Source organism: Podarcis cretensis, assembly GCF_951804945.1.
Source record: "Podarcis cretensis genome assembly, chromosome: 2".
NCBI classification, from domain to species: Eukaryota; Metazoa; Chordata; class Lepidosauria; order Squamata; family Lacertidae; genus Podarcis; species Podarcis cretensis.
In genome coordinates, this window is record NC_137171.1 from 5229280 (window position 1) to 5257173 (window position 27894).

Below are 27894 nucleotides of genomic sequence, written 5' to 3' on the forward strand. Positions count from 1 at the left end.
GACCCACATTCTGCTTCCCAGAGGGAGGAGAATCCCAGCTCCCCAAGCCTTGCGATTGGCCAGAGAAGTCAAGCCCAGCCAGGGATAAAAGGTGACTGTGAGCATCTTGCCTGCTTGCCTGCAGCCCATGTCAACATGAGCAACCTGGCCTTGTACCGTGGCATCTACACTGAGGAGCGCTTCCAGCAGCTTTATGGGACGCCCCCAGAGCCAGAGGGCAGCCTGGCAGGGATGCTGAAGGGCAAGCTGGCCCAGGGGTGCCGCTGCTCCAGGGCTGCAGCCTTGCATTTGCTCCGAAGCAGGCTTCCCATTGCACGCTGGCTGCCCAAGTACCAGCCTAGGAGGTGGCTCCTGGGGGACGTGGTGGCAGGGCTGACTGTGGGCATTGTGCACATCCCACAAGGTGAGTTTGTGTGTGAGAGAGCGTGTGTAGGGAACGCTGCTGAACTGAACATCAGTGGTGATCCTGGAAGACATAGCACAGCAGCCAGAGGCTGAAGTGAAGCCTCTTCCTTTTCTGCACAGAAGTTTGTTGCAGAACATATGGCGGTGGTGGGCATTCTTCCCTTCCAGAAGTATCCAAGGAGGTGGGGCAGTGGTAGAGATGAGTCGCTTTGGGAGGGGGCAAACCTGGGCACCATCATCTTTTCTCCTTTCTCTATCATCTCCCCTTCCCCATGAAAGTCTCCAAGGATTTCTGATCTTTCCTGGTGTGGATCCTCCTCCTCCTCCTTCTCCTCTCAAGTCCTACCTAATTTCTTCTCCTCACCTGCAAGATCTTCAAAGATCCTTCACCCTGGAGGTTCTGCTTGCTGACTTGCTCTCTATGCAACTGTTAAGCGTTTCTGTTTCCCAAGCTATCCCTAAACCTTCCAGGGGATTTACTCTCAGTGCCCCTTATGCTTTACTCTCAGTCTCCCTTATATTTTGTCTGCTCTCTTGCACACACACCACAAGAGTACTGACCTCTTATCCACTTCCTCAAGCCCTCTCCCCGGTTCACATACTTTTAAAAAAATCTGTGACCAGCTTTGCATCTTCCTTGTTTGAACAACAAGTCTTTTGTTTTCTGGTTTTAGTGTGGGATTTCTAAGGCTGCGCAGTCCTGTGCACACTTACCTGGGGAGTGAGCCCCATCCACTGGAGCTGGCTCTGAAGTAAACACGCAAGGGTGGGGGGCTGGCAGCCTGTCTTGCTTCAGGAGCTGTTTCTCACTAATCTCTGAGGCTGTGGCTGTGTGGTGGAATGGCAGGGGGGTGGGAGTCAACTCCTGGATGTCTTTCCGCCCTGGAGGCCCCAGGTTGGACTCATGCCCTGCCCGTCCTTCTTAAGGGAGGTGCTTCCCTTTCCTCCAGCGGCAGCCCAGGCGTAAGCAGCTGGGGTTAATGGAGCATGCATCAAGGGGTTTCTGGTCAGGGCTGTTCCTCCTACAGATTTTGACAGTGGAAAAGAAGGAAGGTAGAAAGAGCATTGGAGGGAATGATTTCAAAAATGTAGATTTGTTGGACAGCCTATTTTCTTGCTGAGAGGTGGCATTTTCAAAATTCTATTTCTTCTAAAAATTAATTCTGAGGGGTGGCTGTGTTTGTGTCAAGACCCTGACAACAAAGCAGTCACGTGACACCTTAAAGACTTGGCAGATTTATTGTACAGTAGTGCAAAGCTTTCCTGGATTGGAGCCCAGCTCATCCGAGGGATGACATGCTGACATGCTTGTCACTCATGCTGCTGACTAGGAAAGTGAATCCTAGTGCATGAACCCTTCTGGACTGAGCACATGCTATTGAGCATTCATCCCGATTTGTTTGCAAGGGGGTCAGATGATGTTGTGCCATAGCAAGGGTTATCACACACTTTCCAGTTGTTCCTTATTGCAAAAAGTCTGTTCCTTTGGGGGAGTGGGCTTGTTGCACAAAATTTCCTAATCAGCTGTAATTATGCAGCCTGAGTGGCATTCCCCCCAGAATTCCTAATTTCATAAATGTGCTAGCGGCAGTGTGAGATATGGGATTGTTTCTGGACTGGATTTTCGGGTGGGATACAATCACATCCTAGCACATTCAGGTTGCACAAGTATAGTTGATTGGTGAGAAAATACACTGGAAACAAATCAGAATGGATGCTGATTGTCATCTAATCTCCTGCAGACAAATCAGGATAAAAGCTCAGTAAACAGACCACCTGAAAGCGTGCATTCCCATATCCTTCCTGCAAAGTACTGACAGTCTGGAGGTGCTCTGAGAGGGAGGGTTGGGTTTACATGTTAGTGAGGCAGACACGCATCACATGTGCTCAAAGAGAGTTGGACTCTGGGTTCCAACAAAACCCTGAGAAGGGCCCCTGACCCTTTCAAGGATAAAGGTAAAGGTAAAGGGACCCCTGACCATTAGGTCCAGTCTGGGGTTGCGACTCTGGGGTTGCGGCGCTCATCTCGCTTTATTGGCCGAGGGAGCCGGCGTACAGCTTCCGGGTCATCTGGCCAGCATGACTAAGCTGCTTCTGGCAAACCAGAGCAGCGCACGAAAACGCCGTTTACCTTCCCACCAGAGCGGTACCTATTTATCTACTTGCACTTTGATGTGCTTTCGAACTGCTAGGTTGGCAGGAGCAGGGACCAAGCAACGGGAGCTCACCCCATCGCGGGGATTCGAACCGCTGACCTTCTGATCAGCAAGTCCTAGGCTCTGTGGTTTAACCCACAGCGCCACCCGCGTCCCCTTTCAAGGATACCATCCCACTAATTCTGGGGTAGATCCTACATTACTTGAATAGCATCATTACCACTTCCATGTGGCTACTGAGCGGAGGAACAGGAGCAAATGGCACGATCACTTCCCATTGTCAGTTCTAGTGGCTCTTAGGCACCAGTGACATTGTCAGTCCTTCAGCAGGGGAAGCGGGGCCTACCAGTTACAGGCTGTGCTTCCAAAAGTTAGAACTCTTGTCCCAGCCGCTTGTTTACACTTGGCCTCCCAGCCGGTGGGGATTTTGTATAGCTCGTTCTGTTTGCTCTTCCTGCAGGAATGGCCTTTGCTCTGCTCACCTCAGTAGCACCAGTCTATGGGCTCTACACTTCATTCTTCCCTGCCCTGCTGTACATGCTGTTTGGTACGGGGCGCCATGTGTCCACAGGTAAGTGTGCTGCATGGCTGAGTCAGGATGCAGTCGCCATAGACGGGCACCTGGGGCGCTGCTCTTGGGCCCCATGACTTGACGTCCTCCGGGCAGATTTATTATTATTATTATTGTGATTTCTTTATATAATTTATGAGCCCTGACCCTATGAACTACCTTGAAGTGATTTCTCAATACAGTATGTATATATATATATATATATATATATATATATCCATACATTAAAAAGTTAAAGCAATTGCATATATAAAAACAAACTGAAACCTAGTTCAGATAACATTTGAGATAAAGTTCAGATAACATTTGAGATAAAGCCTTGTTGAAAGAGGAAAGGCAGACACAAAAAAGGCAACCAAGATTGCAGTTATATCTGCACCAGTATAATACTACTGCTACTAATACTATAAATAATGGATTATATACAATGTTAGTCATACTCAGAGTAGACCCATTCAAATTAATGGACACAGTTAAACTAGGCCCATTCATTCCAATGGGTCTGCTCTGAGTAGAACTTTGCTGAATACAGTTAAATGTGCTTCAGATTTAATGAAGTGGCTAAGCCAAATAAGGAGAAGAAGAAGGCTAAGGACAGGATAACTTGAGGAAATAATTTCTGCCCTGTCTGATTCCTCTCTCTGTGTATGAAAATGTGCATGTGTGTGCTATAATATATTACACACATAACAAACCCATACATGCCGGTTTCCAAGATCCTGTCACACAATGCAGTGGTTATGCAGATGAAGAGAGGGCCAGCCCTGCTTCTTAACAACTGGGGCTGCCAGGGTGGCATCCCTGAAGGCAACGTTTTACTGTCTCCGCTCCGGTGTAAGTGAATGGTCACTATTCATTTTTGCAAAGGAAAATAATGTGCTGCCTTTGGAGATCTTGTGGTAGTGAGGACAAAACTTCACCCTTGATTCTTGGACCAGTCCTCTCACACACATCAATCCTGTAGAGTAGCTTTCATCAACTTGCCCTCCAGATATACAATTCCTTTTCATCACACATGCACACGCTACCAGGCCACCTGTTATGACAGTGGCTGCATTGCTTGTTCATAATAGTGGTAGTACATTTAAATTGGGCAATTTATAAATATGAATTTATAAATAATGAATTTCAAATGTTCCAGATATACACCCATATTTTTCCATCTATAAGACATCCCTATGTATAAGATGCCCCTTATTTTTGGGGACTTGGATTTAAGAAAATGGGGGGGGGGATCTATCCGTGTATAAGACCCCCCAAATTTTGGACACTGTTTTTAGGGGAAAAAACCCTAGTCTTATACATGGAAAAATACGGTATATTCTGCAACATTTGAAATGTAAGAATGCCCTTCAAGCTGTGTTTGCTTTTAAAGCTCACATACTGGTGCATTGGACTGAAAATTGAGTTTGACTCTCCTAGCATGCCATGTGGGGGAGAGTGAGAGATCCTTCCATGGCCATAAAGTGCACTGTGTGGTCTTTGTCATTGTTTGTCAGCCTATTCTGTTCCACCCATCCAAGACCTGTAGGCTGCAAATGGAGATTTTTCAGCTTTCTGAATGTAGAGAGAGATCCAGTGTATTGTTCAGACGGAAAGTAGGAATGGGTGGCACTGCTGCCGCCAGGATCATGAACGAATGCCACAATGCCATGTAACCGAGGTCGCTATTTTTGGGTGGGATTCCGTTACATGCTGGCAGTTATAACTGATTTGGAAGTATTTGCGCAACAAACCTGCTTCCACAAAGGAGCAGGCGATGGGAAATGCACTGCGATAACACTTGCTTTGATGCAATGGCATCTAACTGCCCCATGAACAAATCAGAATGAATGCTCACTAAGTAGCCAATGTTGTCCAGCTTCCCTGCAAACAAATCAGGATGAATGCTGAATAAACAGGACACCTGGAAGCACCCCCAGTTGAGGGGAAAATAGGAATGGGTGGTCCTGAGTGCCATGGTGTCATTCTCGCCCAGGATGGGACATGCAGAGATTTCATTCGTTCCTCTTTTCCTGCTCTTCAAAGGCACCTTTGCTGTGGTCAGTCTGATGACGGGCTCCGTGGTGGAGCGTTTGGTTCCTGAGCCCCTGCAGTCCAATGGCACCATCCCCGCAGAAGCAGCTTTGCTGGAGGCGCAGCGCATTGGTGTGGCAGCCGCTATGGCCTTCCTTGTTGGGCTGCTCATGGTGAGTCAAAGGGAGATGCTGGGGCAAAAGGGCTCCTTTGGGAAGGCTGAGCACATCACAAAGGGGGCAGAGCCTTGGAACAGTGCTATGGCTGTCATCTGAGGAGGATTCTTGGGCTGCCCATGGCTAATAAGAAGGGCTGATAAACTAGGGGTTGATGAACATGGAGGCTTCAGTCTTAGCTATAGAACCATGGAATTGTAGAGGTGGAAGGGACCCCGAGGGTCATCCAGTCCAAACCCCTGCAATGCAGGAATCCTTTGCCCAATATGGGGCTCAAACCCACGATCCTGAGATTAAGAGTCTCATGCTCTCCTGACTGAGCTATCCCAGCTCTCTTGGCTAATAAAGGTAAAGGTAAAGGTACCCCTGCCCGTACAGGCCAGTCTTGACAGACTCTGGGGTTGTGCGCCCATCTCACTTAAGAGGCCAGGGGCCAGCGCTGTCCGAAGACACTTCCGGGTCACGTGGCCAGCGTGACATCGCTGCTCTGGCGAGCCAGAGCCGCACACGGAAACGCCGTTTACCTTCCCGCTGGTAAGCGGTCCCTATTTATCTACTTGCACCCGGAGGTGCTTTCGAACTGCTAGGTTGGCAGGCGCTGGGACCGAGCAGCGGGAGCGCACCCCGCCGCAGGGATTCGAACCGCCGACCTTTCAATCGGCAAGTCCTAGGCGCTGAGGCTTTAACCCACAGCGCCACCTGTGTCCCCCCTCTTGGCTAATAGCTATTCTTATATCTCTCCTCCAGCAAGCTCACTTGATCCCCACCCCACCAAAACCCTTTAAAATCCTTTTTAAAAACCCAGTATTTGTCTAATCCCTTTGAAGAGCCATCTGTTCTAAAGTCCATCACCACCTCTTGTGGCAATGAATTCCATGCTTATTGTTTATTGTGCTGAGAACAATTTCCTTTTGTCTGTGTTGGGCTCCTGATGGCACCGTGTTATATGGCCTCTGGAAAGCTTACTTGGCAGCTCCTCTGGCTTTTGAGATTTTGGTAGGCCTAGCCCACACATTTTCTGGCATACTTCCACAATGGTAAGGACTAGAAACTTGCTTTCTTAAAAGAATGAAAGCTGAGGAGACTCGCTTCTGCACCCAGCACCACAATCTGTTTTTTCTGCCTGTCTCAGCAGACACACAATTCACACAGCTACTGCTGCCACCTTCCCCTCTTCCCCAGACAGGGATGTTTACGCTTCACCTGGGCTTCCTTTCCACCTACCTCTCGGAGCCTGTCGTCAAGGCCTTTACCTGTGGTGCTGCTTTGCACGTGGTGGTGTCTCAGCTCCAAAGCCTCCTGGGCTTGCCATTACCACGTCCCGCTGGCTGCTTCGCCATCTTCAAGGTATGTGGATCCACATTCAGGGGGTGGGGGTGGGGGTGCAGACATCTCTGCTTATGAAGCCACCAGAAATGTAAATGCAGAAGGAGAACGCCTTTCTCATTCCTAGACACCTGCTCCTGGATGCAGTCCATAAGATATTTTGTTCCTCTGAGCTAATATGAGTGTCCTTGTTTTCTCCACTGCTTCTCTCTCTCACTCCATGGTGCTTTCAGCAGTTTGAGTGGGGCAAAGGGGGCGCTGCCCCACCAACCTCAGCCTGGCTTCAGCCAGCCCCTCACTTACCTGCCTTCTTGCAACCAGTCTAGAGTATGCACTGGCTGCCAGTTTAGTTCCAGTGATGCCCTTGCAGAGGGAGGAGAAGACTGGGGACAAAGCTAGAATTAGTTGACTTATGGTTGGCCACTGTGAGGACAGAATGCTGGACTAGATGGACAATTGGTCTCATGAGGCAAGGTGAGGTGAGCAGGCAGCAGAATCCACAGGGCCAGCAGATCCCAATATAGATATTTACTCCCCCCTTTTTCTGATGTAGATCTTCCCTCACCTCTTCTTCCCTGGTGGGGAGACAGACATTGTTTTGTGGTTCACCTCAGGGGCCAAAATATCTTGGGCCAGCCCTGAATTTGACCTACATTCTTATGGCTTTGTCACTGTCTCTGGCTCCACCTGCCGTTGGTCTTCCTGCCACTGGCCCTGCCAATTCCACTGCACACCGGCCACCCCCTGGTTTGCTGAAACAGGCTGCCAATGAGTTTTGATAGCTGCTAGAAGGTTCCAATAAGCATAGCTGCTTCCTCCTCCCAGGCTGCTAAAAGCATTCCAGTCCACCCCTCAGGGCAGACCTGGCTGCCCTTTGTGAATGCCACGCCAGATGTCCGTGTTTCTGCATTTCCCCCTAGACACTGGCATCTGTTGTGGAAGCCTTGCCCTTAACCAACACAGCGGAACTGCTCATCTCAGGCTTCTGCTTGGCTGTGTTGGTGCCCATCAAAGAGATCAACAACCGCTACAGGAGTCGGCTGTGGGTCCCCATCCCGGGAGAGATCATCATGGTACGTTTGAAGTCTTAGTCAAGGCTGTGTTTTGTCATACAGACAGCTGGTGACTCCCTGCAAAGGAAAGTCACATTTTAACACTTACAAAGAATGTAAATTCAGGTAATTTGCTCATACTTCCTTTGTGTATTTCTTCTTCCAAGTCTGAGGTCATCAAAAGATTTGGATGGGTGGGTAGAGCAGGGATTGAAGAGTGGTGAAGAATAAAGTGTAGATGAGGCAAGGAAAGGCATGGATGCTGGAGATAGGTGGGGGGGGATATAATTGTGGCGGGGGGCAGGAGCTGAGCAGGCACTGTGGATGAAGGGCTAAATTAGATCTGTCATTAAATGCATATTTTAATTCAACATGCACATTTTTTAAAAGAAAATACAAATAGCAGTCAATGGAAGAGGTGATTGATAATTATTCAGATTGTAGCCAGTGAGTTCAAATCTTTCTTTCTATTCTGTGGTGCTGAAGAAAAATACTTCTTCATAGTGATTATATGCTTTGGGAGAAAATTTCCATCAGGATCACAGCAGAAGAGGATAGGCTTAAACAGGCCTTCCCCACCTGCTGCAATCCATGCTAATTATCCCCACCCCAGCTGTAGATATTTGAATTTAAGCAAGCAAAACAAAATATGTAGGAAGATGCTCTTTAGCATCCTGTTTAGTTTTGCCCTAATTCTGTGGCCCTTGGAATGACTGTTCAGAATCATTTTATACTTTTGGTGGTCATTGCCAGTGCATTCAAAAGCTTTTTTCACAGCCATGAGGGCTAAAAACTTGGTTTTTGATTGACAGAGGAGATTTTCACAATGCATCATTCTGTCGGACAGTAGTTGTCTTGCAATAAATAAGGAACCACACAGAGTCAAAATGCAGAGACAAAGATTCACAGTAAAGGCAGAAAAACTTTACTGAGGCAAACAAACAAACTTTATTAAAGCACTGGGCAAGCGAAAGTGAGCAAAGTAACAGAGGTATTTATCTCTCCTGGCTCAGCGTGACCTTTACGTAGTCAAAACAATATTTGCATAAGAAGTGAACCTGCTAGAATTTTCCAGCACTTTCCTGCTTCTGCTCTCAAAGACCTTAGTTACCATGACACATTCTGATATTAAATACGGTACCATGTTACTTGCTTGTGCAACACATTGAGTTACAAAATATGCAAAACCTGGGCCAATGTAGTTCAGTCAAATAGCTAAAAAGGGATTTCAGCATACATGTTCCAAACTGGCCTGACCTTCTGTTTTCTTACCTGTACCAGGATAATAATCCCATGACTAGTCCAGCCCCGCTTGGTATAGAAAGAACCCCCTTGCTAATTCACTCAGACCTTAATTCTTGCAATATTTGGAGACTTTTGACAAACGTGAGATGTCCCTTCACAGTGAAGTATATCTGAAATACATGAGGACACACTTTGTGGAGATTTAATATTTGGAGCACCTAGCGGGACAGCGGCTATAGGAGAAGCTCTTAAAGGCAAATGAGGAGGTTGTTTTTAAAAGCCACACAGCTTACAGGCCTTTGGACTGACACTGGGTCTGTCTGTCATTTTTTGGCAGGTACTGCTGGCTACTGGGATCTGTTTTGCTTCCTCCCTAAACACTCACTATAAGGTGCAGGTTGTTGGACACCTCCCAGCAGGGTAAGACCCCCTTTCTCTCTCTCTCTGTCCTCCCCATTCTCTGTGCCAGCTGAGGGTCAAGTCACCGCTGCCCTGTTGGCATGGCAACAGAAGTGCGGCTTCCACTGACCCTGGTTGTTGGGGAAGGGCAGGGAATGGTCTCTGTCCCCGGGGCACACGGTGACTCCCATTCCCCCATTCTTTCATGCAGGTTCCCACAGCCCCAGCTCCCAGCCCTGCATCTGCTGCCCCAAGTGCTGGGTGACACGGTGGCCCTCACTTTTGTGGCCTACGCCATCTCGGTGTCATTGGCCATGATCTACGCTGAGAAGCACCACTATGTCATTGACCCCAACCAGGTGTGTGTCCAGCCTGGAGAGCTCAGGGTCCCCTCTGGGTGGGGAGGCAGAACCTGGACACATTCAGTCATGGAGACTCTTCCCTTTGCTTGCCAAGCCGCCAGCCTTCCTAGTGCCTCCTATTGCGTGGAAACAGAGCGATGGGTTAGATGGGCCTTTGGGTCTGATCTGGAAGGGGCCTTCTTATGTTCCTGTGACCCTCCAGCTTAAAAATTGTCTTTGTTTGTAGTGGAGACTCAGCTTGAGAGTTCTTCATTTCTTGCTTGAGGCCAGGGATAATGAGCCCCTGGTCTTCCAGATGTTGCTGAACTACAGCGCCTATCATCCCTGACCATTGACTGTGCTGATAGGAGTAGGAGTCCCAACAACATTTGGGGAGTCACTGGTTCCCCATCCCTGCTCTGGATACACCTGCCCACCCCTTGCTTCAGGTTCAGCTGGCTAAAACCCTGCTCTTACTTTGCCTTCCTCTGCTCTCCTACAGGAACTGCTGGCTCATGGCCTCTCAAACCTGGTCTCCTCCCTGTTCACCTGTTTCCCCAGTTCAGCCACGCTGGCTACAACCAACATCTTGGAAAGTGCTGGTGGACGCACACAGGTATAAGGCTGATGTTTCAGGAGTGCTTTGGAGAGAGGTGGAGAACCTGTGCTCCTCTGGATGTTGTCTAGACTCCAGCTCCCATCATCTCTGACCATTGGCCATGCTGGTTAGACGGACGGAAGTTCACCAACATCTAGAGGGTCACAGGCTCCCCATCCTTGGGCTACAAATGGCCTTTCTTACCCCCATGCCACTACATTTACATTTGTTGCTTGGAAATGGCAGGGAGCAAAGGACTAGTTGCTCTAGAAAGAAGAGTGGAAAGCAAGACTGTTTCCAGCAACAGTGGGAAGGAGAGGGTTAGCCCAGTTGCTGGTTCCAAAGCATTGTCAGCCACAGTGGTCCATTGGGATGAAAGTGCCCTTTTTTCCTGATAGGGCTCCTTTGCCTTTTATAACTACACAGCAAGCAGATATGGATTTGCCTGCTGTTAAATGAGACCAGAATAAATAATAATAACATACGCGCCAACATTTCTCTGATGAAAATAGGGACACCCTATTCAATGAGGAGGAGGAGGAGGAGGAAGATAACTACTTTATTAAGTATACCCCACCAATCTGACTGGGCAACTTCCAACATATATAAAAACATAATAAAATATTAAACATTTTTTTTAAAAAAAACTTCCTTATATAGAGCTGCCTTCAGATGTCTTCTAAAAGTTTTATGGTTTCTTATCTCATGGGCTTGGGGAATTGCATAACTCCATGCCCTCCAACATTTCTCCGATGAAAACAGGGACATCCTAAGGAAAAGCAGAACATTCTGGGATCAAATCAGAAACCAGGACAGCTTCTGCAAATCTAGGACTGTCCCTGGGAAATAGGGACACTTGGAGGGTCTGTAATAATTAACAAATGTATTTTGTGAGCTGGAGGTTTAAACTAGGATAAAGTGTGCATAAAAATGCATACATTAGTGAAAATGGTATATGAAATGCAATATATAAGGGGAAATTGTGTGTATTAGGCAAAATTGCATACAAAATCATGTATATCAGAAGAAATCACATGAAAATTTTGGTGAATTTTCATGAGGACATTAAAAAAAAACCCATGCAAACATATGTGGAAATGTAGAGAACTGAACTTAAATGGGGAATTCCTATTCATTATACTCATGTATCCAAGGCTCACATGGGTAGCTGGAGGTCCACTCTTTAGAGTGCTCATCATTATGGGGAACACAGGTGTTTATTTGGTACCACTGCTATACTAAGGCAGAACAATGTCCCTTGGTTACCAGTGGACTTTAATGTCCCTTCCGTTATCTTGGCTGCAACTAACCAGCCTTCCTTGCCCACAGCTCTCTGGCCTCTTCACCAGTGCTGTTGTCCTGGTGGTCTTGCTATGGATTGGACCTCTCTTCTACTACTTACCCAAGGTGAGCTAGTTGATACTATGTGTCGGGGGGAGGACAGGGGTTTATTCAAAGGGTAGCTCGTTATGCTCAGCCAATCCTGATACAAAATTAAATCATGTGCTCTAGGCATCATTGGTATATCTTAGTACCATATTTTAAACAAATTTTGGGTCTCCTGGGCATCTTCATTTACTTGCTCTTAGCACAAAGGCTTGACTCACATGCCATATATTATAAGCACATCTCCCGTCAAAGAATCCGGGGAACTGTATTTAAAGGGTGCTGGGAATTGTAGTTCTGTGAGAGGTAAACTACATTTCCCAGCTGTATTGTTTTGTTTGGTGTTTAGAGGAGACATGCTTTAAACGTACGGTGTGTGCAGTCATACACTCTTGCTACACATTTTGTTTCCATGCCAGCTGTTCAGCCTGGAATTTACCTCCTTAGTTTTTATAGAGAATCAGGTGGCTATAAGTTATTGTTGCCAACCCATTTCTTCCCACTGATCTCTGAAAAATGGTCATGTACACTTGCAGCACCAGCCTGCCCAATGTGGACTAAGAGCATGCTATGGAATCTGTTCAACGCTATTTGGCCTGTACAGTGGACATTTGGGTTACAAACGTGATCTGTGCAGGATGCACGTTTGAAATCTGCAGCATTTGCAACCCGCAGCGGCACGTCTGCACACATGGGGGTTGTGATTCAGTGCTTCTGCGCATGTGCAATGCGTGATTTAGTGCTTCTGTTCATGCACGACCGCCGAAACCCGGAAGTAACCCGTTCTGGTACTTCCGGGTTTCGGTGTGGCTGTAACCTGAAAAAAGGCAAGCTGAAGCGTCTGTAACCCGAGGTAGGACTGTAATGAGAAGCTTCTTGCCGCAGCTTCTGCCTCCTGTTCAGTGTGGCTGCTCCTTGATTGTTTTATCAGGTCTTGGTGAGCTAAAACTATCAGTTCTTGGTGAGCTAGCACTATTTCACAATAAAAACATAAGAAAGGAAACAAAAGATAGGAAACTGGTAATTAAAGCTCTCTACACCAGCCCCAGCAAAGGGAACAGGAATTAGGACTTTATTTTTTAAACAGTCAAATGTTATGTAAATGTCATTAATTAAATTATTATATATACCGTATTTTTCGCCCCAAATGGCACACCGGCCCATAGGGCACACCTAGTTTTTTTGGGGAAAAATAAATTTAAAAAAATTATTCCCCCCCCCAGGCGAGGGGCGGGGGAAGCCCGAGCTTCCCCCGACCCCAGAACAGGCTGCTATCCGCAAGCCGTGGGAAGCCCGAAGCCTGGGGGCACTGAGCTCAGCGCCCCCCAGGCTTCTGGGTGCAGGCAGCTCTCCGCAAGAGGTGGGAGAGCTGCACGACTTCACACAGCTCTCCCACGGCTTGTGGAGAGCTGCACGAAGCCCGAAGCCTAGGGGGCGCTGAGCTGGGTGCAGGAGAGCTTCTGGGTGCAGGCAGCTGTCCACAAGAGGTGGGAGAGCTGCGCGACTTCGTGCAGCTCTCCCACGGCTTGCGGATAGCTTCCTGAAGCCTGGAGAGCGAGAGGGGTCGGTGTGCACCGACCCCTCTCGCTCTCCAGGCTTCAGCGAAAGCCTGCATTCGCCCCATAGGACGCACACACATTTCACCTTCATTTTTGGAGGGGAAAAAGTGCGTCCTATAGGGCAAAAAATATGGTACTGAAGGACCAATTAAGGAGGTCAGCAGTGCTGCATCCCTGCTGAACAGCAAGCAGGCCCAGGGTAAGAGGAGAAAGCTTCTAATGAAAGTTGTAACGGGGCTTTTACTGAACTGAATTTTAATTCTGTTTTGAACTGATCACAGAAAAACAGTGCCTCAGTGGTGTTCAAGAGCCGTGGTATGGAAGTGGGACAGTATGTTAAAGAGGCCCCTCATTTCACACTTCTTTTCTCTCTCATGTCTAGGCTGTCCTGGCCTGCATCAATGTCACCAGCCTTCGGCAGATGTTTCTGCAGTTCCAGGACCTGCCCGAGCTGTGGAGGATCAGCCCCATTGACTTCGTAAGCTATGACAGCATCTGAGAATGGACCAGTTTCTAATCTAGCAGTTGGAAATTAAGAACTGAATATGTTCCTCCCCTATCAAAAATGTTTACATTGCTACCAGGCTTTTGCAATTGGAGTGGCTAGGTCCACAGTTCTCAGTAATGGCCTATAGTAGGGATGAAGAATCTTTCTCCTCCACCCATATTTTGTTGAACTACAACTCCCATCATCCCTGACCATTGGTCATACAGACTGGGGCTGATGGGAGTTGAAGTCCAGCAACATCTGGAGGACCACAGGTTAGTCACCCCTGTCATATTGGCAGAGCCTGTGGCCCCCATCATGCCAAACAGCCATGGCACTGGGGAGCTTAATCTGAAGGCCATACCAGCCTGTCCGTTACCTCTCACAGTGAACTGGTGTGGACTTCCGGGTTAGCGCCAACGTCTAATGGCGGATTCCCTCCGAGCTCCGGAGGGCTCAGTAGGGATCGGGTTCTACCGTGCCGGCGACGCGGGGACCCTTAAAAACCACAGGTGCGAATGCCTGTGGACGTGGTGACTCGGCGGGCACCATTAACGCTCCCCCCGACCCGCAAAGGAGCCTTTTTAAAGGCTGCGGAACGGGGGACGGGGGGCGGCGCGGTGCTGAGAGTCTTCTGCTTCCCCTGCTGAGCGAAGCCGCATGCCATGGACGGAGAGCGCTGACTTTTTCCTTTAAAAATTCGGACTAAAAGCAACAACCCGTAAGTAATACGGAAACCGGACTTTAAAAGAAAAAAAATTTTAAATTCGGCACGAATGGGGGAGGGATAAAAAGGAAGTCTGCCCCCCCCCCCATCTTGTAGATATTTTAAAGCAAAGATCGGAGAACTAAAGTCGAGAGAACCATCTTTTCTTTTCTTTGGAAGAAAAATTAATATTTTCGCGATTGGACTGTACAATTGAATTTGCTGGAGGATAAGAGCTAACCTAAATTAAAGTACAACCCCCCCCCCCGGGAACCGGGAGTGATCTGTGAGAGAGCCTGTTGAAAAGATACGGACTTTGACAGCTGTCAAACTAGCTGTCAAAGTTGGGAATAAAAGGAAACGTTGTTTTTGGTGACTCTGCTGGCTAGATTCTTTTTAAAATTGGATACAATTTATCAGGAGTAAAGGAAAATAAGCTACATTTGGACTTTTGGAAGTAAGTGGAAAGATACTAAGTAAACAGGGTCCCCCTAGAGGGGACTTTTGGGATACTGTAAGAAATGGCTCTCAGTGGGAAAATACTGGAAGAACTGAATAGGACTTTTTATCTCCTGGGAAAGCTTCATGATCAAAGTGGTATCTTAGCAACAACGACAACAGCATTGAACAATACTGTCAACAATCTTATGGGAACAGGAACTGAATTGATACAAGTTTTTGTTTCCGAACCAGAAGTTTTGGAAGGTGAAACAGAGGCTGCTACAGCTGAGGAAACGAACTTTGAAAAATCCCAAGAGCCACATGAGGACTTGTTGGAAATTGAAGGAGAAGCCACAAGGTTGCAGAAGATCAAGGCTGACCAGAGGCCTGGCAGGATAAATTTATCGAAGATGGAAATTGGAGCTTTAGGGCCATATAGATCTAAAAGATTTAAGAAACAGAATTTGAGCTCCACTTCCAAATACAGAGGCCTGCTGGCAAGAAAAAAGAATACTATGGTGATAAGGCTTCCTCGAGAGTTGGTGCTGAAAATAAAGGACTGTCAAGAAGACCGGCAGAGAGAGACTAAGAGAGGGCTAAATGCCTCAGGCGTTTGGGACACAGGCTAGAATAGCTGTACTGACATTGGTTTTAGAGACCACAACCGGGAAAGGGAGGGGGGGATACTTGGGAATCCAAAGGGTGTTTAAATATAATTTGCTCAGATCTTATACATATGTTTATTCTGTGTAACCTTTATGGAAGGTGGGAAAATCGCGGAAGGGAGATTTGGGTCGACTTTAGGAATAAGGTTTAAAATTAATTCAAAAGTGGTTTTTCTTTCCAGATTAAATAGATACAAGATTTTAAATAAGTATTTGTTGAATGGACAAAAATGAAGTTATAATACAGAAGGGGGAGGTGTGAGGAGGTCGGGGAAATAAGGTTTAAGAAAGAAAGGATTGAAATTATACTTGTTTGTTTGTTTGTGTATGTTTGTATGTGGGTTTGTGTTTATGTGTTTAAAACACAGTGAACTGGTGTGAAACTGCCTTGTCAAAGGTTCCAGTCCTTAGCCATTGTAGCTCCAGTTTTCTGAGAGGTCCTCCTGGTCTACTGTAATATTTCCTTGCATTAGGCCAGTTTCCACCCAGACTTCACCAAATCTGCCAGAAGAGTGTGCTTATGTGAATCAGACCTGAGTCAGCAGAGGGCAAGAGGGAAGGCTGAGCCAGTGAAGGACTGAACAGCATGATGTTCCATGCTAAGTGTCAAAGCTGAGCAGTGCTGGTTGCGCCTCAGATCTGTATCCTCAGGTGCTGAGCTGCTCTCCTCTCAGGATTCCTTGTGATTCTATCCCACCCTTTCTCATCCATTGCAGACGTTGTGGGTGGTCACGTGGCTTTCTGTTGTCGTGCTCAACGTGGACCTTGGCTTGGCGGTGGGGGTTGTGTTCTCCATGATGACTGTTGTTTGCCGCACACAGAGGTATTTGCTTGCCTGTCCTCTTCCTCTGCTTTCTCCTTTTGTCAAATGTTATATCAGGCCCAGCTGCTAGGATTAGGTCCCCTAGTTGGGATTGTGGGGGGAGCCTGCAAGGCTATAAGATTAGGGGGAGGAGCTTCTTTCTGTTGAGGGCTGCATTGCTAGTGGTGGGCAGATTTCATACCATTCCTGCCCCCTCACTTGCTACCCCATCTCTCCCTCTCCACATCTCTCTGCTGGGGGCCACATGGAATTAAATATGGGGAAGGGCTATGGCTCAGTGATAGGGCATCTTCTTTGCATGCAAAAGGTCCCAGATTCAGTCCTCAGCATCTTCAGGTAGGACAGGGAAATGCTTCCTATCTGACACCCTGGAGAGCTTCTGCAAGCCATTGTAGGCCAGGATGAGGAGCCTGCGATCTGCCAGATGTTGCTGAACTACAACTCCCATCATCCCTTGCCATCTGCAGCTGATAGGAACTGCAGTTCATCCACATCTGAAATGCCTGAGATTCCTCACCCATAGTGTAGACCCTACTGAGCCAGTGTTGTCCCTCCCAGAAACTGGAGCAGTACTAGTGCGGAGGGGAAACTGCAATGTGGGCTTCTGCCACGTGGCCTGAGGCTCCTCACATTACCCTGGTGGTGCATGAATGAGCCGTGTCACAGCAGCTCCCATGCAGCAAAGGTCCCACGAGAAGGAGCCTGCGCTGGGGGCTGAGAGGGAGCCTGTGGTTCTCTACAACCTTCCGCCTCCAACCATGTTTGCTATATGTTGGGGGAGCTGTGTCCAGATAATTGCCCGTTTGCCCTTCATGTCGCTTTGTCATTCTTACAGGGCTGAGTGCTCAGTTCTGGGCAGGGCAGGGGACACAGAGATCTACAAGCCTGTCAAGCACAACAGCAAGGTAAGAGTCGTGAGGATCAAGAGGGAGCAAACAAACATAGGAACACACGCCACGTGCATGTCTGAAGCCGCAGCCCCAAAGCACCCACTGCAGGGAGCATGAATCTCAGGATTGAGATTGGTGGGGCGACTCCAGTGCCCAAGGGTGCCCAGTCCACACTAGTTGAACACACACATGCTAATCTCTTGATAGGCTATTTATAGCACAGGTGGGGCACCGGTGTCTCTCCAGAGGCAGCAGAACTACAACTCCTCTCATCCCTGACCATAGGCCATGCTGGCTTGGGGTGAAGGGAGCTGAAGTCCAGCGATATCAGAAGGCTTCCCACCCAGGTTTTTGAAGGATCAGAACCTGCAGGTGGGTGTGAAGTGAGGACTCATCCCACTGCTTCCCCCCTGGAAAACCTGATTACTGTTAAATCAAAACAAACGTCACTCATTTATTCCGCGGACTGAATTCAGCAGTAAACAGCAGATTTTCCCAGGGAAAGTGATGGGACAAATGAAAGCTCCGGACAAGAGGGAAACCTCTTGGACCCATGGTTTCTAGGCACAGGACAAGCAGAAGTGCATGCGAGTTCTGAGTTTTTAGTGTTCTAGAATGAAAATTAGCCACACTGCAGAAGATGGCAATTATCCCACGAGGATGCGGAAGGTAGCAAATGTAGCAGATGTTCCTAGGAGAGGGAGCAAGCCTCACTGTATTCAAGGGGGCCTGCCTTTGAGGTGAGATGTGTAGGGATGTGGTGGCAACTTAGGCTGTCATTCAAACCCCACTACCTGTGCATAAGCCCCATTGAATTCAGTAGGACTTACCTGTATTTTTTTGCACCATAACACTCACTTTTTTCCTCCTAAAAAGTAAGGGGAAATGTCTGTGCGTGTTATGGAGGGAATACCTACGGGTGGCATGCCTACGGATTTTCCTCCTCTAAAAACTACGTGCGTGTTATGGTCGGGTGCGTGTTATAGAGCGAAAAATACAGTACTTCTAAGTAGGTGGGGTTAGGTCTGTGGTTTAATAAGGATCAGAAATATTTATTACAACCATTTGTGCCCCACTTTTCACCCTTTTCAGGGAACAAATCCTTGCTAGGATTAAACAATATTAAAATACATTTTTAAAACACACTATGAACATTATCAACATATAAAAAGCCACCAGGATCCTTCCCACAACTAGTCTCCAAATGAATGGCCCTGTGGCAAGGGAGTCCTGCTGTAGCAGCCCCTGGTGTCTTCTTTGCCAGGTTCCCTCTTTCTACTGGGATCCTTCCCAGAGTTTGTGGTTGATCACTCTGGTAGGGGGTGGGGGTCACTGGAGCAGGCAAAGAGACACCAAAATTCAGCGCACGCACACCCCTGCCTCTTGCCTTCCATTCTACATCATTCCTGGTGAGAGGGGCATGGCTTGGGCAGAGACCATGGAGGCTCCATGCCCTAATTTCACCTCTGCTGTTGCTTGTCTGAATGGAGGTGTGCCTATCCATGTGGGTGTATAAATCTCTGTTTGCCTTACATTGCCTTTGTCCACAAAGGAAGGCAGCCCTTGGGCTGAAAGAGGTTCATCACCTCTGCTTCAGCCAAAAATTTGAAAGATGATGGGGTTCGTATATTCATTTTAGGATGGGGTTAATTTTATTAACTTGGCCACCCTAGCCAGGCACAATGATGCATCTGTACCCCATTTATCCACCCATCCCTGCTTCTTAGTGCTTTGAGATCCCAGGTGTGAAGATTATAAGCTACCAGGCTCCCATCTACTATGGGAACCGCAGCTTCTTCCGCGACACTCTGAGCCAACTTGTGGGACTCAACCAAGAAGGGGAGAAGCACGAGGACCAAGCTCCAGGCATCGAGCTCAAGATGGACATCAGCACTGTGGTAATGTGGCAACCCAGGGTGGGAGGGGGGCAGAAAAGATGGAGGGAAGTAGAGTGGAAAATTGGGAGTGGAATTCAGAATTAACCAAGAATTAGTGCCTAAGCTTGCTGGCATTTTTCCTCTTCCTTTTGTGTGGAGACTGGTCAACTGTGAGCCTGAAGGCAGGGGCATCTTCTCACTGATATTCATAAGCCACTCTGGGAACGCTTTCTCAGCTGAAGAGCAGGATAAAGATATTAGTCATAAATAACAGAATCAAGTTAACACAAATCTTGCTAGTCAGAGTGGGAGCCAATGGAGTTGGCCTCCATCCGTCTTGGGAGATAATGGAAGAGTGTGCCTTTGGGGGAGAACTCAGACTGTTGTAAGGCTGCAGCGCCTGCTGTGGCTGTAGAGACTGATACAGGATAAACATGTTTTGTTGCAGCTGGGGCAGATGAAGGCGTCCATTGATGCACCATGGTGTTTCTTCTCTCTGCGCTTCTCTCAGCGGTCATTCCTCCTCTGGCCACTGCTATATCTCCATGACCTGTCTCCAGGCACTGTGGTCATCTGCAAGGGACTCCCACAGGATGGGGCTGATGTTACCAGCCTTCATGCCACATTTGCAGACATCTTTGTAACCCAGAGTTGGCCATCAACAGGCCTAGTGCCTGAAGCCTGTAGAGCACATCCTTGGAAGACAATTCTGTACTAGATACAGACCATTTGATTCAGCAAAGAACTAAGCAAGTCCTATTGAGCCACAGACCAAACTAGGTTTTGCTCTAAAGCAGAGGTTTTAAAATAAATATAAATTAAATGAACAAACCCAAGACTGGAGATGTTTTCACTTTGTCTGGAGTTTAAATTCTTCTCACCTAAGTGGAGATTAAGTGTTGTTTTTCTTCTTAGGAGAGCAATGTCTCTGTCCTGGACAAAAAGCCTGGCTCAGGTAAGCAAAGGGCAATTGCCTTCCAGTTCCTAGTAAATCTTGCTTAGTCAACATGCATTTTGAACTCTGCAAAGTGGAAAGCTGCTTAACTGCCCCTTTCCTGTATTCTGCTGAGGATACTGAATGAGTGTGTGTGTGAAAGAGACTTGCCAGGAGTGTTTTTTCCTATGGAAGGACAAGAGTTCCATTCACTTCTGGTACTCAGAATAAGTTCCTGGGTTCAGAATTCATTAGTGCTCTCTCTGTGTGTGTCTTGCACCTGGCTCTGGATAGTGGATCTTAGCGTTCTTGTAAAAATCAAATTACTTCTTGTAAGCCTTCAATCTTCCCACCTTTGAGCAAAATGCTGGGTGTTGTGTTTAGCTACACTAGACTGGTGTGACAGGAGTTGATAGGCAGGTTCTCTTCTGTGAACATAGAAAGATGCTTTACACTGAGTAAAGCATCATACGGGCCCATCAATACTGGCCCATCTGACTCAGTATTGTCAACACTGACTATCGGCTGCTCTCCAAGGTATCAGATAGTAGTTTCTTTTCAGCCCGATCTGGAGATGCCAGAGGACTGGACATGTTGGGCTGGGTTGAAGAAAACAGTTGTGATCGTACAGCTGCAACAGTTTCCCATATGGAAAATGAGATTTATGTCTCCCCTGTGAAAACTGGTTGGAGATGGGATTGCTTCTGAGCATGTGCAGAGCGGCACATGGCAAATTGTCATTGATGCTGCTGGGCTCTGCCTGTTGGATTCATTGCAGATTGTGGTCTACTTTGCTCTTCCAGGTGTGTCAGTACAGGCTGTCATTCTTGACTGCAGTGGAGTGTCCTTTGTGGACGCAGCTGGAGCCCATCTACTTATTCAGGTACAAAAGGACACATATGTATGAGTACAAGTAATGAGGTGGCGCACTTGCCATCAGAAAGTCTGGGTGCTGAGACAATCTGGAAGCCAAGCTCCCAGTCTAGATTGCCTGCCTTGTTTTATTTATTTCACCTGTATTCTGTTCTTCCTCCAAAGAGCTCAGGGCTTAACCTGACTGAATGTTAAATGCACTTTTTGCATTTAATGTATAGGGTGTTTGATTGTTTTAAATGCAAACAGCATCCACCCAGGTAGTGGAGCTGTTATAATGTGGGCTAAAGAGGGAGCAACATAACCTTTCTGGCAATCCCTCCTAGTTGCATTAGGAGGAAATTATTCCATTAGTGCCAAGTCCAGTTTGACTCTTAGAGTAAGTTTCATCTGGCTGCCATGTGACTTCCCACTTAGGAAATCTTTAGAAAATTCAGTAAATGGAATGCTGCCGCCTGAGCATAGGCGTAGTCAGGATTTATGTTGGGGGGGGGGGGATAGAACGAAGATATCTGTCATGCAATTGGTCAGTTAGTTAAGTATTTATTTATTTACTTGATCAGCTGCACCCCCTGCACCCACTAAGCTACGTCCATGTGCCTCAAGCAAAGGGCAAGGTGGTACCCCACCTCTGTCCTCATTCCTTGTACAGGAGTCAACCAGGCTGATAGTTCAAACTTACTGCAACATTGATGATGGAATAATATCCCCTACTCTGTCCAAGGGTAACAGGCTAGCTTAGGCAGCACAAGGTGGGCAAAAAGGCACATACAGCTCTGTCAACCAACATGTTGCCACTACTCTTTGCCTGTCAGCATTTGCTGCCTGAGGCAGCTGCCTCGCTCTGCCTAATAGTAGGGCTGGCTCTGATCTGATCAATTTGTCAGCCAATGTTGTTGGGACTACAATTCTCGGTCAGTTCAAGCACAACCCTTGTTTAAGTTAGATCTTTAAACTTACAGGTAGGTGAACAAACTGTGAGCAGCGGTGTCCCTAAGGATCTGTATTGAGTCCAGTTATTATTTATGTAACTTACCAATGAACAATTTGGAGTCAAGATTTTCCATAATGGAATCAAAAACAGTGACACAGACATGATAGATCCCAAAATGAATTACAGAGATAGTTCCCCTGCCCCGCAGTTGTGCAAATATCAGTAGCAAATTAGAAGATCACAGCATAGCACCAGGGACCTAGCTATAATCACCGGGGCAGCTTGTGGTTAAAAGGCAATGTTTGCAATTCTCTGCTAATGGCTTCCTGTGCCTTGCAGGTGTGTGTAGAATGCCAAAAGGCAGGCATGCAGATACATTTGGCTTCCTGTAATGGTAAGTGAAATTAAAGGTGCCACCAGACCTCTTTATTCCCCCATTGATTTCCCGTTGGTTGTTTTTAAAGTGAAGTTGCACGTATATAAAGAAAGAATGTGTGCTATGTAATGTCCTGACGTATCTTTATATTGCATGGTTGTTATAATATAGAAAGATTAAAATCAATATATTTAAAAGGCAGCTTATCCCAATGCACATGTTACCCAGAAGCAAGCCTGGGCTTGCCACCAGCTGTACACTCAAGCAGGGAGCGGCCGATTGCAACCCCTGGAAAGTATTCTGAGATGTGCATCTGGTGTGCTTTCTGTTTTCTGTATGAGTCCTTCCGCTGTCTCTTTCTCGATCAGCCACTTCAGCCTGCATGACTGAGGGCCAAACCAGAGGAGGCAACAGAGATTTGTGATTGGGTCTCCTGTTTTCGTTTCTCTACATTTTTGTAAACAGCAGCAATGGGGGTACCCAATTCACATCAAAAACATAGCATGGTGGTAGCACTCCCTATGGGAGCAAATGACATGGGGGGGGGTTGTTGGGGGGAAAGTGCAGGTGAAATGGCCATTCCTGGTGCTGTAATTCTGCTCTGAATAGCTATGGGAAGGGACGAGCTTTTACAGAAATATAAAGAAATGGGAAATCCATCCACAGCTCTGTCATCATCCTGACATAGGCCACATCCATACCATGCATTTACAGCACATTGCTTCCCTCAAGGAATTTTGTGCCCTGTAGTTTACCCTTCAGAGCTGCAAGTCATAGAAATGTAGAATTGTAGAGTTGGAAGGGACCTGGGGATCATCTAGTCCAACCCTCTGCATTGTAGGGATATGCAGCTGTCCCAGACGGGAATCAAACGTGCAACCTTGACATTATCAGCACCTAACTCTGACCAACTGAGTTATCCGTTCCTAGCACCATAACAAATCAGCATTGCCAGAATAATTTAGGGGAAGCCACAGTTTAAAGGTTTGGTGTGGATGTGGCCACAGTTAGGCCCCAAGACCCAAAGATCAGAAGTGCATGCTCCCCTCTTGACTTGCCACTGAATATGTGAACTGACTCAGTTGAGGAAGCCTTGCATACAAAATGAGAGGTAAATCCTGTTTGCAGTGGTTTTGAGGGGTGGTGTCTTCCTCATACATGCAGGTCACCCCTCGAGGAACATGCGCCTGTAGAATCAGACCTCACCCATATCCATTTATTTCCTCCTTTCCATTTAGCCGGTGTTCTACAGACCTTGAGGTCCTGTGGCCTTCTCCATCATCTTCCCCCACAGCAGATTTTTGTCACTGTTCACGATGCGGTTTCCAACCTTCAACAGACTATGGTAAGAGGCTGAGGGTGCAGACAGACAATTGGTTGCAGTCCTGGCCCCTCTGGAACCAGCTTTGCAGCCCTGGGGAGGAGAGGGCCTTACTTGGGAAATAGCTCCGTTTTCCCCAACAGCAAGTGTGGGGTCATGGCTGTACCCATTGAGACTGAAAGTATAAACTCTTATCGTTGAAATATTCCCAAGTGAAAAAGCTTTTTCTTAATGTCCAGCCTAGCCTTCTCTCTGGCATGGCCATTTTCTACGGGCAGGGATATTATTTTTCTATGTGGGAGCATTCCATCAAATGAACCCCCACCTAAATGGACTAATCCAGACACAGATTTACCACTGGGCCTTCCGCTGCGGGCTTCAATGGAGGTTTACTGTGGAATCAGTGCTGTCCATGTTTGCAAGTTTCCCACACTATCCACATGGCCTTCCCATCATCAATACCTGTACTGTTTTCAAATATTTAATCTGGATTTTTCTCTGACTGCAGGAAATTTGTTAAGTAACAATAACCCATTATAAATCTACAGTCACCACTGGTGTGGAAGCCCATGGGTAATAATTTTTTTAAACCCACCAAAATGGAAATGGGGCCCAGGCACCTCATCCCCCAAACACAAACCTCCATTGTGAAACATAGTAACTAAGGGCCAGGAATACTTGCTTGTATTTTTTACCTTTTTTTTTTTTTTTTACGTACACATGCAAAGAATCTGAAAAGGTAGTGAAGCATTGGGGGGGGGGGCAGAACCAGCAGTGCAGAAACATTTCTTTAGTGAGTGCCCATGGGTGTGGGCAGGAGGCAATGGAACACTTATGAAAAGTAGAAGAAAAACTACAGAAGTGTGGCAACCACAAAATGAAAAAACAACAGCCCATGTCTCAGCCACCCACTTAGTAGATATTGCACCAATCCAGATGCACACCCTTTTCAGAGGAAAGTGGCTTTGGCTGGTTGGCAGCTTGCTTTTCGTTTTGCAAGCTATTTGTTACGAGGACACAGGCGGCGCTGTGGGTTAAACGACAGAGCCTAGGACTTGCCAATCAGAAGGTCGGCGGTTCAAATCCCCGTGAAGGGGTGAGCTCCCGTTGCTCGGTCCCTGCTCCTGCCAACCTAGCAGTTCGAAAGCATGTCAAAGTGCAAGTAGATAAATAGGTACCGCTCCAACGGGAAGGTAAACGGCGTTTCCGTGCGCTGCTCTGGTTCGCCAGAAGCGGCTTAGTCATGCTGGCCACTTGACCCGGAAGCTGTACGCCGGCTCCCTCGGCCAATAAAGCGAGATGGGCACTGCAACCCCAGAGTCGGCCATGACTGGACCTAATGGTCAGGGGTCCCTTTACCTTTACCTCCTGTAGTAACTTTTTAAAAAATGGCAGTTCTTTCTGGTCCCCATGCAATCCCACATATGGGCTCTGTGTCTGTGCGGAGCTGGAGCTGCAGCCTTCTGTAACAGGAGCAGCCAAGAGGGGGTCCTCCAGCTGTTGCTGGACTCCCTAATTCCTGGCAGTGGGACGTTCTGGTAGGGGATGATAGGAGCTGTAGTCCACATCAGGACAGCACACTGGCTATCCCCGTTCTACAGAAATAGCAAAGGAGCTGGTGGTTTTTCTTCCATTCCTAAAGAGCATACACTGAGAAGTGTGTGGGTGCCTTCCCATTCCAGTCTCTTTCAATCCATGCATTACAGGAGGGATAAGAACAGCCTCTATAAAGTCTGCTGCTCACTGCTTCACAATACCATTTATACAGCATGTATCCCAATCCTTTCTGCAGCCATCATGCACCTATATTGCAGATAGGGGCTAAGGCAGAGAGACTAGTGAGCAAGGATGCCTGGGAGAGTCCTGTTACACAGTATACAGCTTCATGCAGAATTCTTTCTTTTTTCTTTCCCTGCTCAGGAAAGTATGGAGCTGAAGGACCCAACCATCTGGGTGTAACTGCCTCTGTATCAAATCAATCCATGCGTACCAGGACAAGGACTAGCTGAGATCACAGAAAAGCTAGAGGCAGCTGGCTGCCTCGGAAACCAACAAGGCCCTGTCTGCTATAATGGAGGGCTGTCCTATCAGGAACGGACAGAGAGACAGAAGAGAAAGGAGGCAGCAGGACAAGACAGAAGCTCCTTCTCTTGCCAAGACCTCTTTGGCCAGTTGTGGTCTGTATTCATCTACCACCGCACTAAAGGAGGGTTTGATTTGCACTCCCATTCAGTCTCCATCTCTTCTGGGCCCTTGTCAAAAAGTTTTGATACACCAACAACCAGAGATAATTTTTTTTGTTGAAAAAACCAACACAAAAAAAACCTTTATTCCTTTCCCCAAATTGTTTCCTTTATACAGGAAAAAAACGTTTGAAGTAATCACAGGTAAATTCATTGCCAGCAGGAAAGGGACAGTAAGCTCGTAAGATGAAAGGAAAGGAGCAGCCGCAAAACAGCAGGTGGCATCCAGCTATGTTTTACTCAAGAGTACACCCATGGAAATTAATGGACCTAACTTCATCATGTTCTTTAACTTCAGTGAGTCTGCTCTGAGCAAAGGTTAGTGGACTTCTACTCAATGTGAGTGAAAGGGCTGTGCAGCCTGGAATGAGGTCTCATTATAGCTGCAGCAGCCCCCACGGCTGGATGCAAACAGGACAGGAGGGTGGGGAGGTTGGAAGATATTATTTCATGCAAAGGCTAACACACACCCTGCTGCCACTGAAGAACTTGCTTGCCAAATCTATAGCTAGCCACCCTAAAGACTGATAAACTGCCTTTCCCTCCTCATGTGGTTGGGACAGTACGGCAACACTGCAGGGCTGTTGGGAGAAAGTCAGAAATGGGGGTGATGTTCACCTCCTGGGCAGCTTCCCTCACTGAGGAAGGTTTCTGCTTTTAGTTTTAATTCTCCTTCACATCAGTATAGTTGACTCTTCAGCCTAGTATCATGATCTGAATTCATACTGTGTGTACCAAACTAAGCATTTGCTTGTTTAGGCTGAATTAGGAACAGGCTGTAAGCTTTCCAGTAATAGTTCCAAATCAATATGTCAACATTTTGAAAATAACTCTTGCTTTATTTGAAAGTGTTGTGGGGTGGGGGAATGTGTAGGGGTTGAATCACCGCCCCATTTAATAAATAAATAAAGTGGCATGATAGCAAGAGAGAGGACCCATCTTATTTACGTATCAATATGTATGCTAAAACTAAAGAGGCTTCACCTGCCCTGATTAACATAGGGAGAGCAGTGAAAGATTCAGTGCCTTATCTTTTGGCATGTGATTCTGCTGAATGGATAAACAGAGATGAGAGACTTGCTTCTGAGTCAACAATTGCGCTGTAAGTCCCACTACGCTCAAAGGGGCTTACTTCAGTTTTGAATGGGACTTCAGCAGCCTCTGTTACAGCCAACTGACCAATCTAGCAAATGCCTTATTTGAGACCCAGTTCTATACCAATCTTTTTGAAACTGTGATTTAGCAACATAATGCATCACCCTGAACAAGAAGCATATAAAAGGAAGAGAGTTAGGCTGGAAGGGGAAGGTAGGTAGAAGGAAAAAAAACTAAGTATCAATTCTTTACCTACTGAGACCATTGCTTATCTGATGGTTGTGGCAGAAAAGCACAAGAACACTCTCAGGAAAGCAACATGTTCCCCCTTCTGAAGAAGAGCCATTTGCTCTGGGTCTATTGACATGACCAGAGGGAACCTTTAGGTCATGGAGAGAGAGAGAGAGAGGGAGAGAAAGGGAGAGAGAGAGTTTGGAGGAAGGGGGGCGCTATGGTAGTACAACAAATATATTTGAGCTTCACAGCTAAAGGGCAGTGATCATCAGTCCTACTCCAACCACATTGACTCTTGCAATGTCCGTATCTGTCCCCTCAGCATCACTCTCCCTGCTGCAGAAATGCTTCAGTGCCTAGAGCTGATTGGCTAGTGCTATGATTGCCTCTCTGTCTCAATACCTCTGCAGTCAGTGGCAGATAAGCACTTCGTAGCCAGGCTACCAGGAATGAGTGCACATCATATGGGGGAAGGGGTGGGGAAAGCGTGCCATATAACAGAGTGGTCTTAATGGCTGCTGCTTACTTGCTGTAGGACCAATCCCATGCATTGGAACTAAATATGCAGGAGAAACTAAACCCAGCCCTGCTTCATAAGCATTTCACACACCCCAAAACAAGCAGCAGCTGTAGGAAGAACAGTAATACCGATTATGCAGTTGGGACCAAGAAGGCAAAAGGAAGCAGGGTTCAGGGATATGGGGGGAAAGACTTGTCAAATGGATTTTGTTTGAAATAAAAACATTGCAGTCTGTTGTACACAAG

The 27894-nt window shown here is 47.1% G+C and overlaps 1 protein-coding gene and 1 long non-coding RNA gene across 4 annotated transcripts; both read left to right on the plus strand.

Moving 5' to 3' along the window:
* LOC307210646 (solute carrier family 26 member 10-like) lies at positions 1–27893 on the plus strand. Of its 3 annotated transcripts, none has more exons than XM_079966701.1 (18): positions 1–403; positions 3022–3132; positions 5161–5321; positions 6507–6671; positions 7571–7723; positions 9285–9367; positions 9558–9705; positions 10190–10303; positions 11615–11692; positions 13613–13708; positions 16246–16352; positions 17188–17257; positions 18970–19140; positions 20035–20074; positions 20857–20936; positions 22200–22254; positions 23475–23581; positions 25478–27893. In XM_079966701.1, exons 1-18 carry the CDS (start codon positions 136–138, stop codon positions 25514–25516), a joined length of 2046 nt encoding a protein of 681 aa, XP_079822827.1. In that variant the 5' UTR covers positions 1–135; the 3' UTR covers positions 25517–27893. The 3 variants fall into 3 exon arrangements, with proteins under 3 accessions (XP_079822827.1, XP_079822828.1, XP_079822829.1); XM_079966702.1 differs by lacking the exon at positions 1–403 and adding an exon at positions 1262–1458; XM_079966703.1 differs by lacking the exon at positions 1–403 and adding an exon at positions 1408–1493.
* Positions 17273–18956, plus strand: LOC307210815. Its single transcript, XR_013836146.1, has 3 exons — positions 17273–17806; positions 17938–18074; positions 18253–18956. It is a non-coding gene; the product is annotated as an uncharacterized lncRNA (long non-coding RNA).
* Position 27894: the final 1 nt, after the last annotated feature.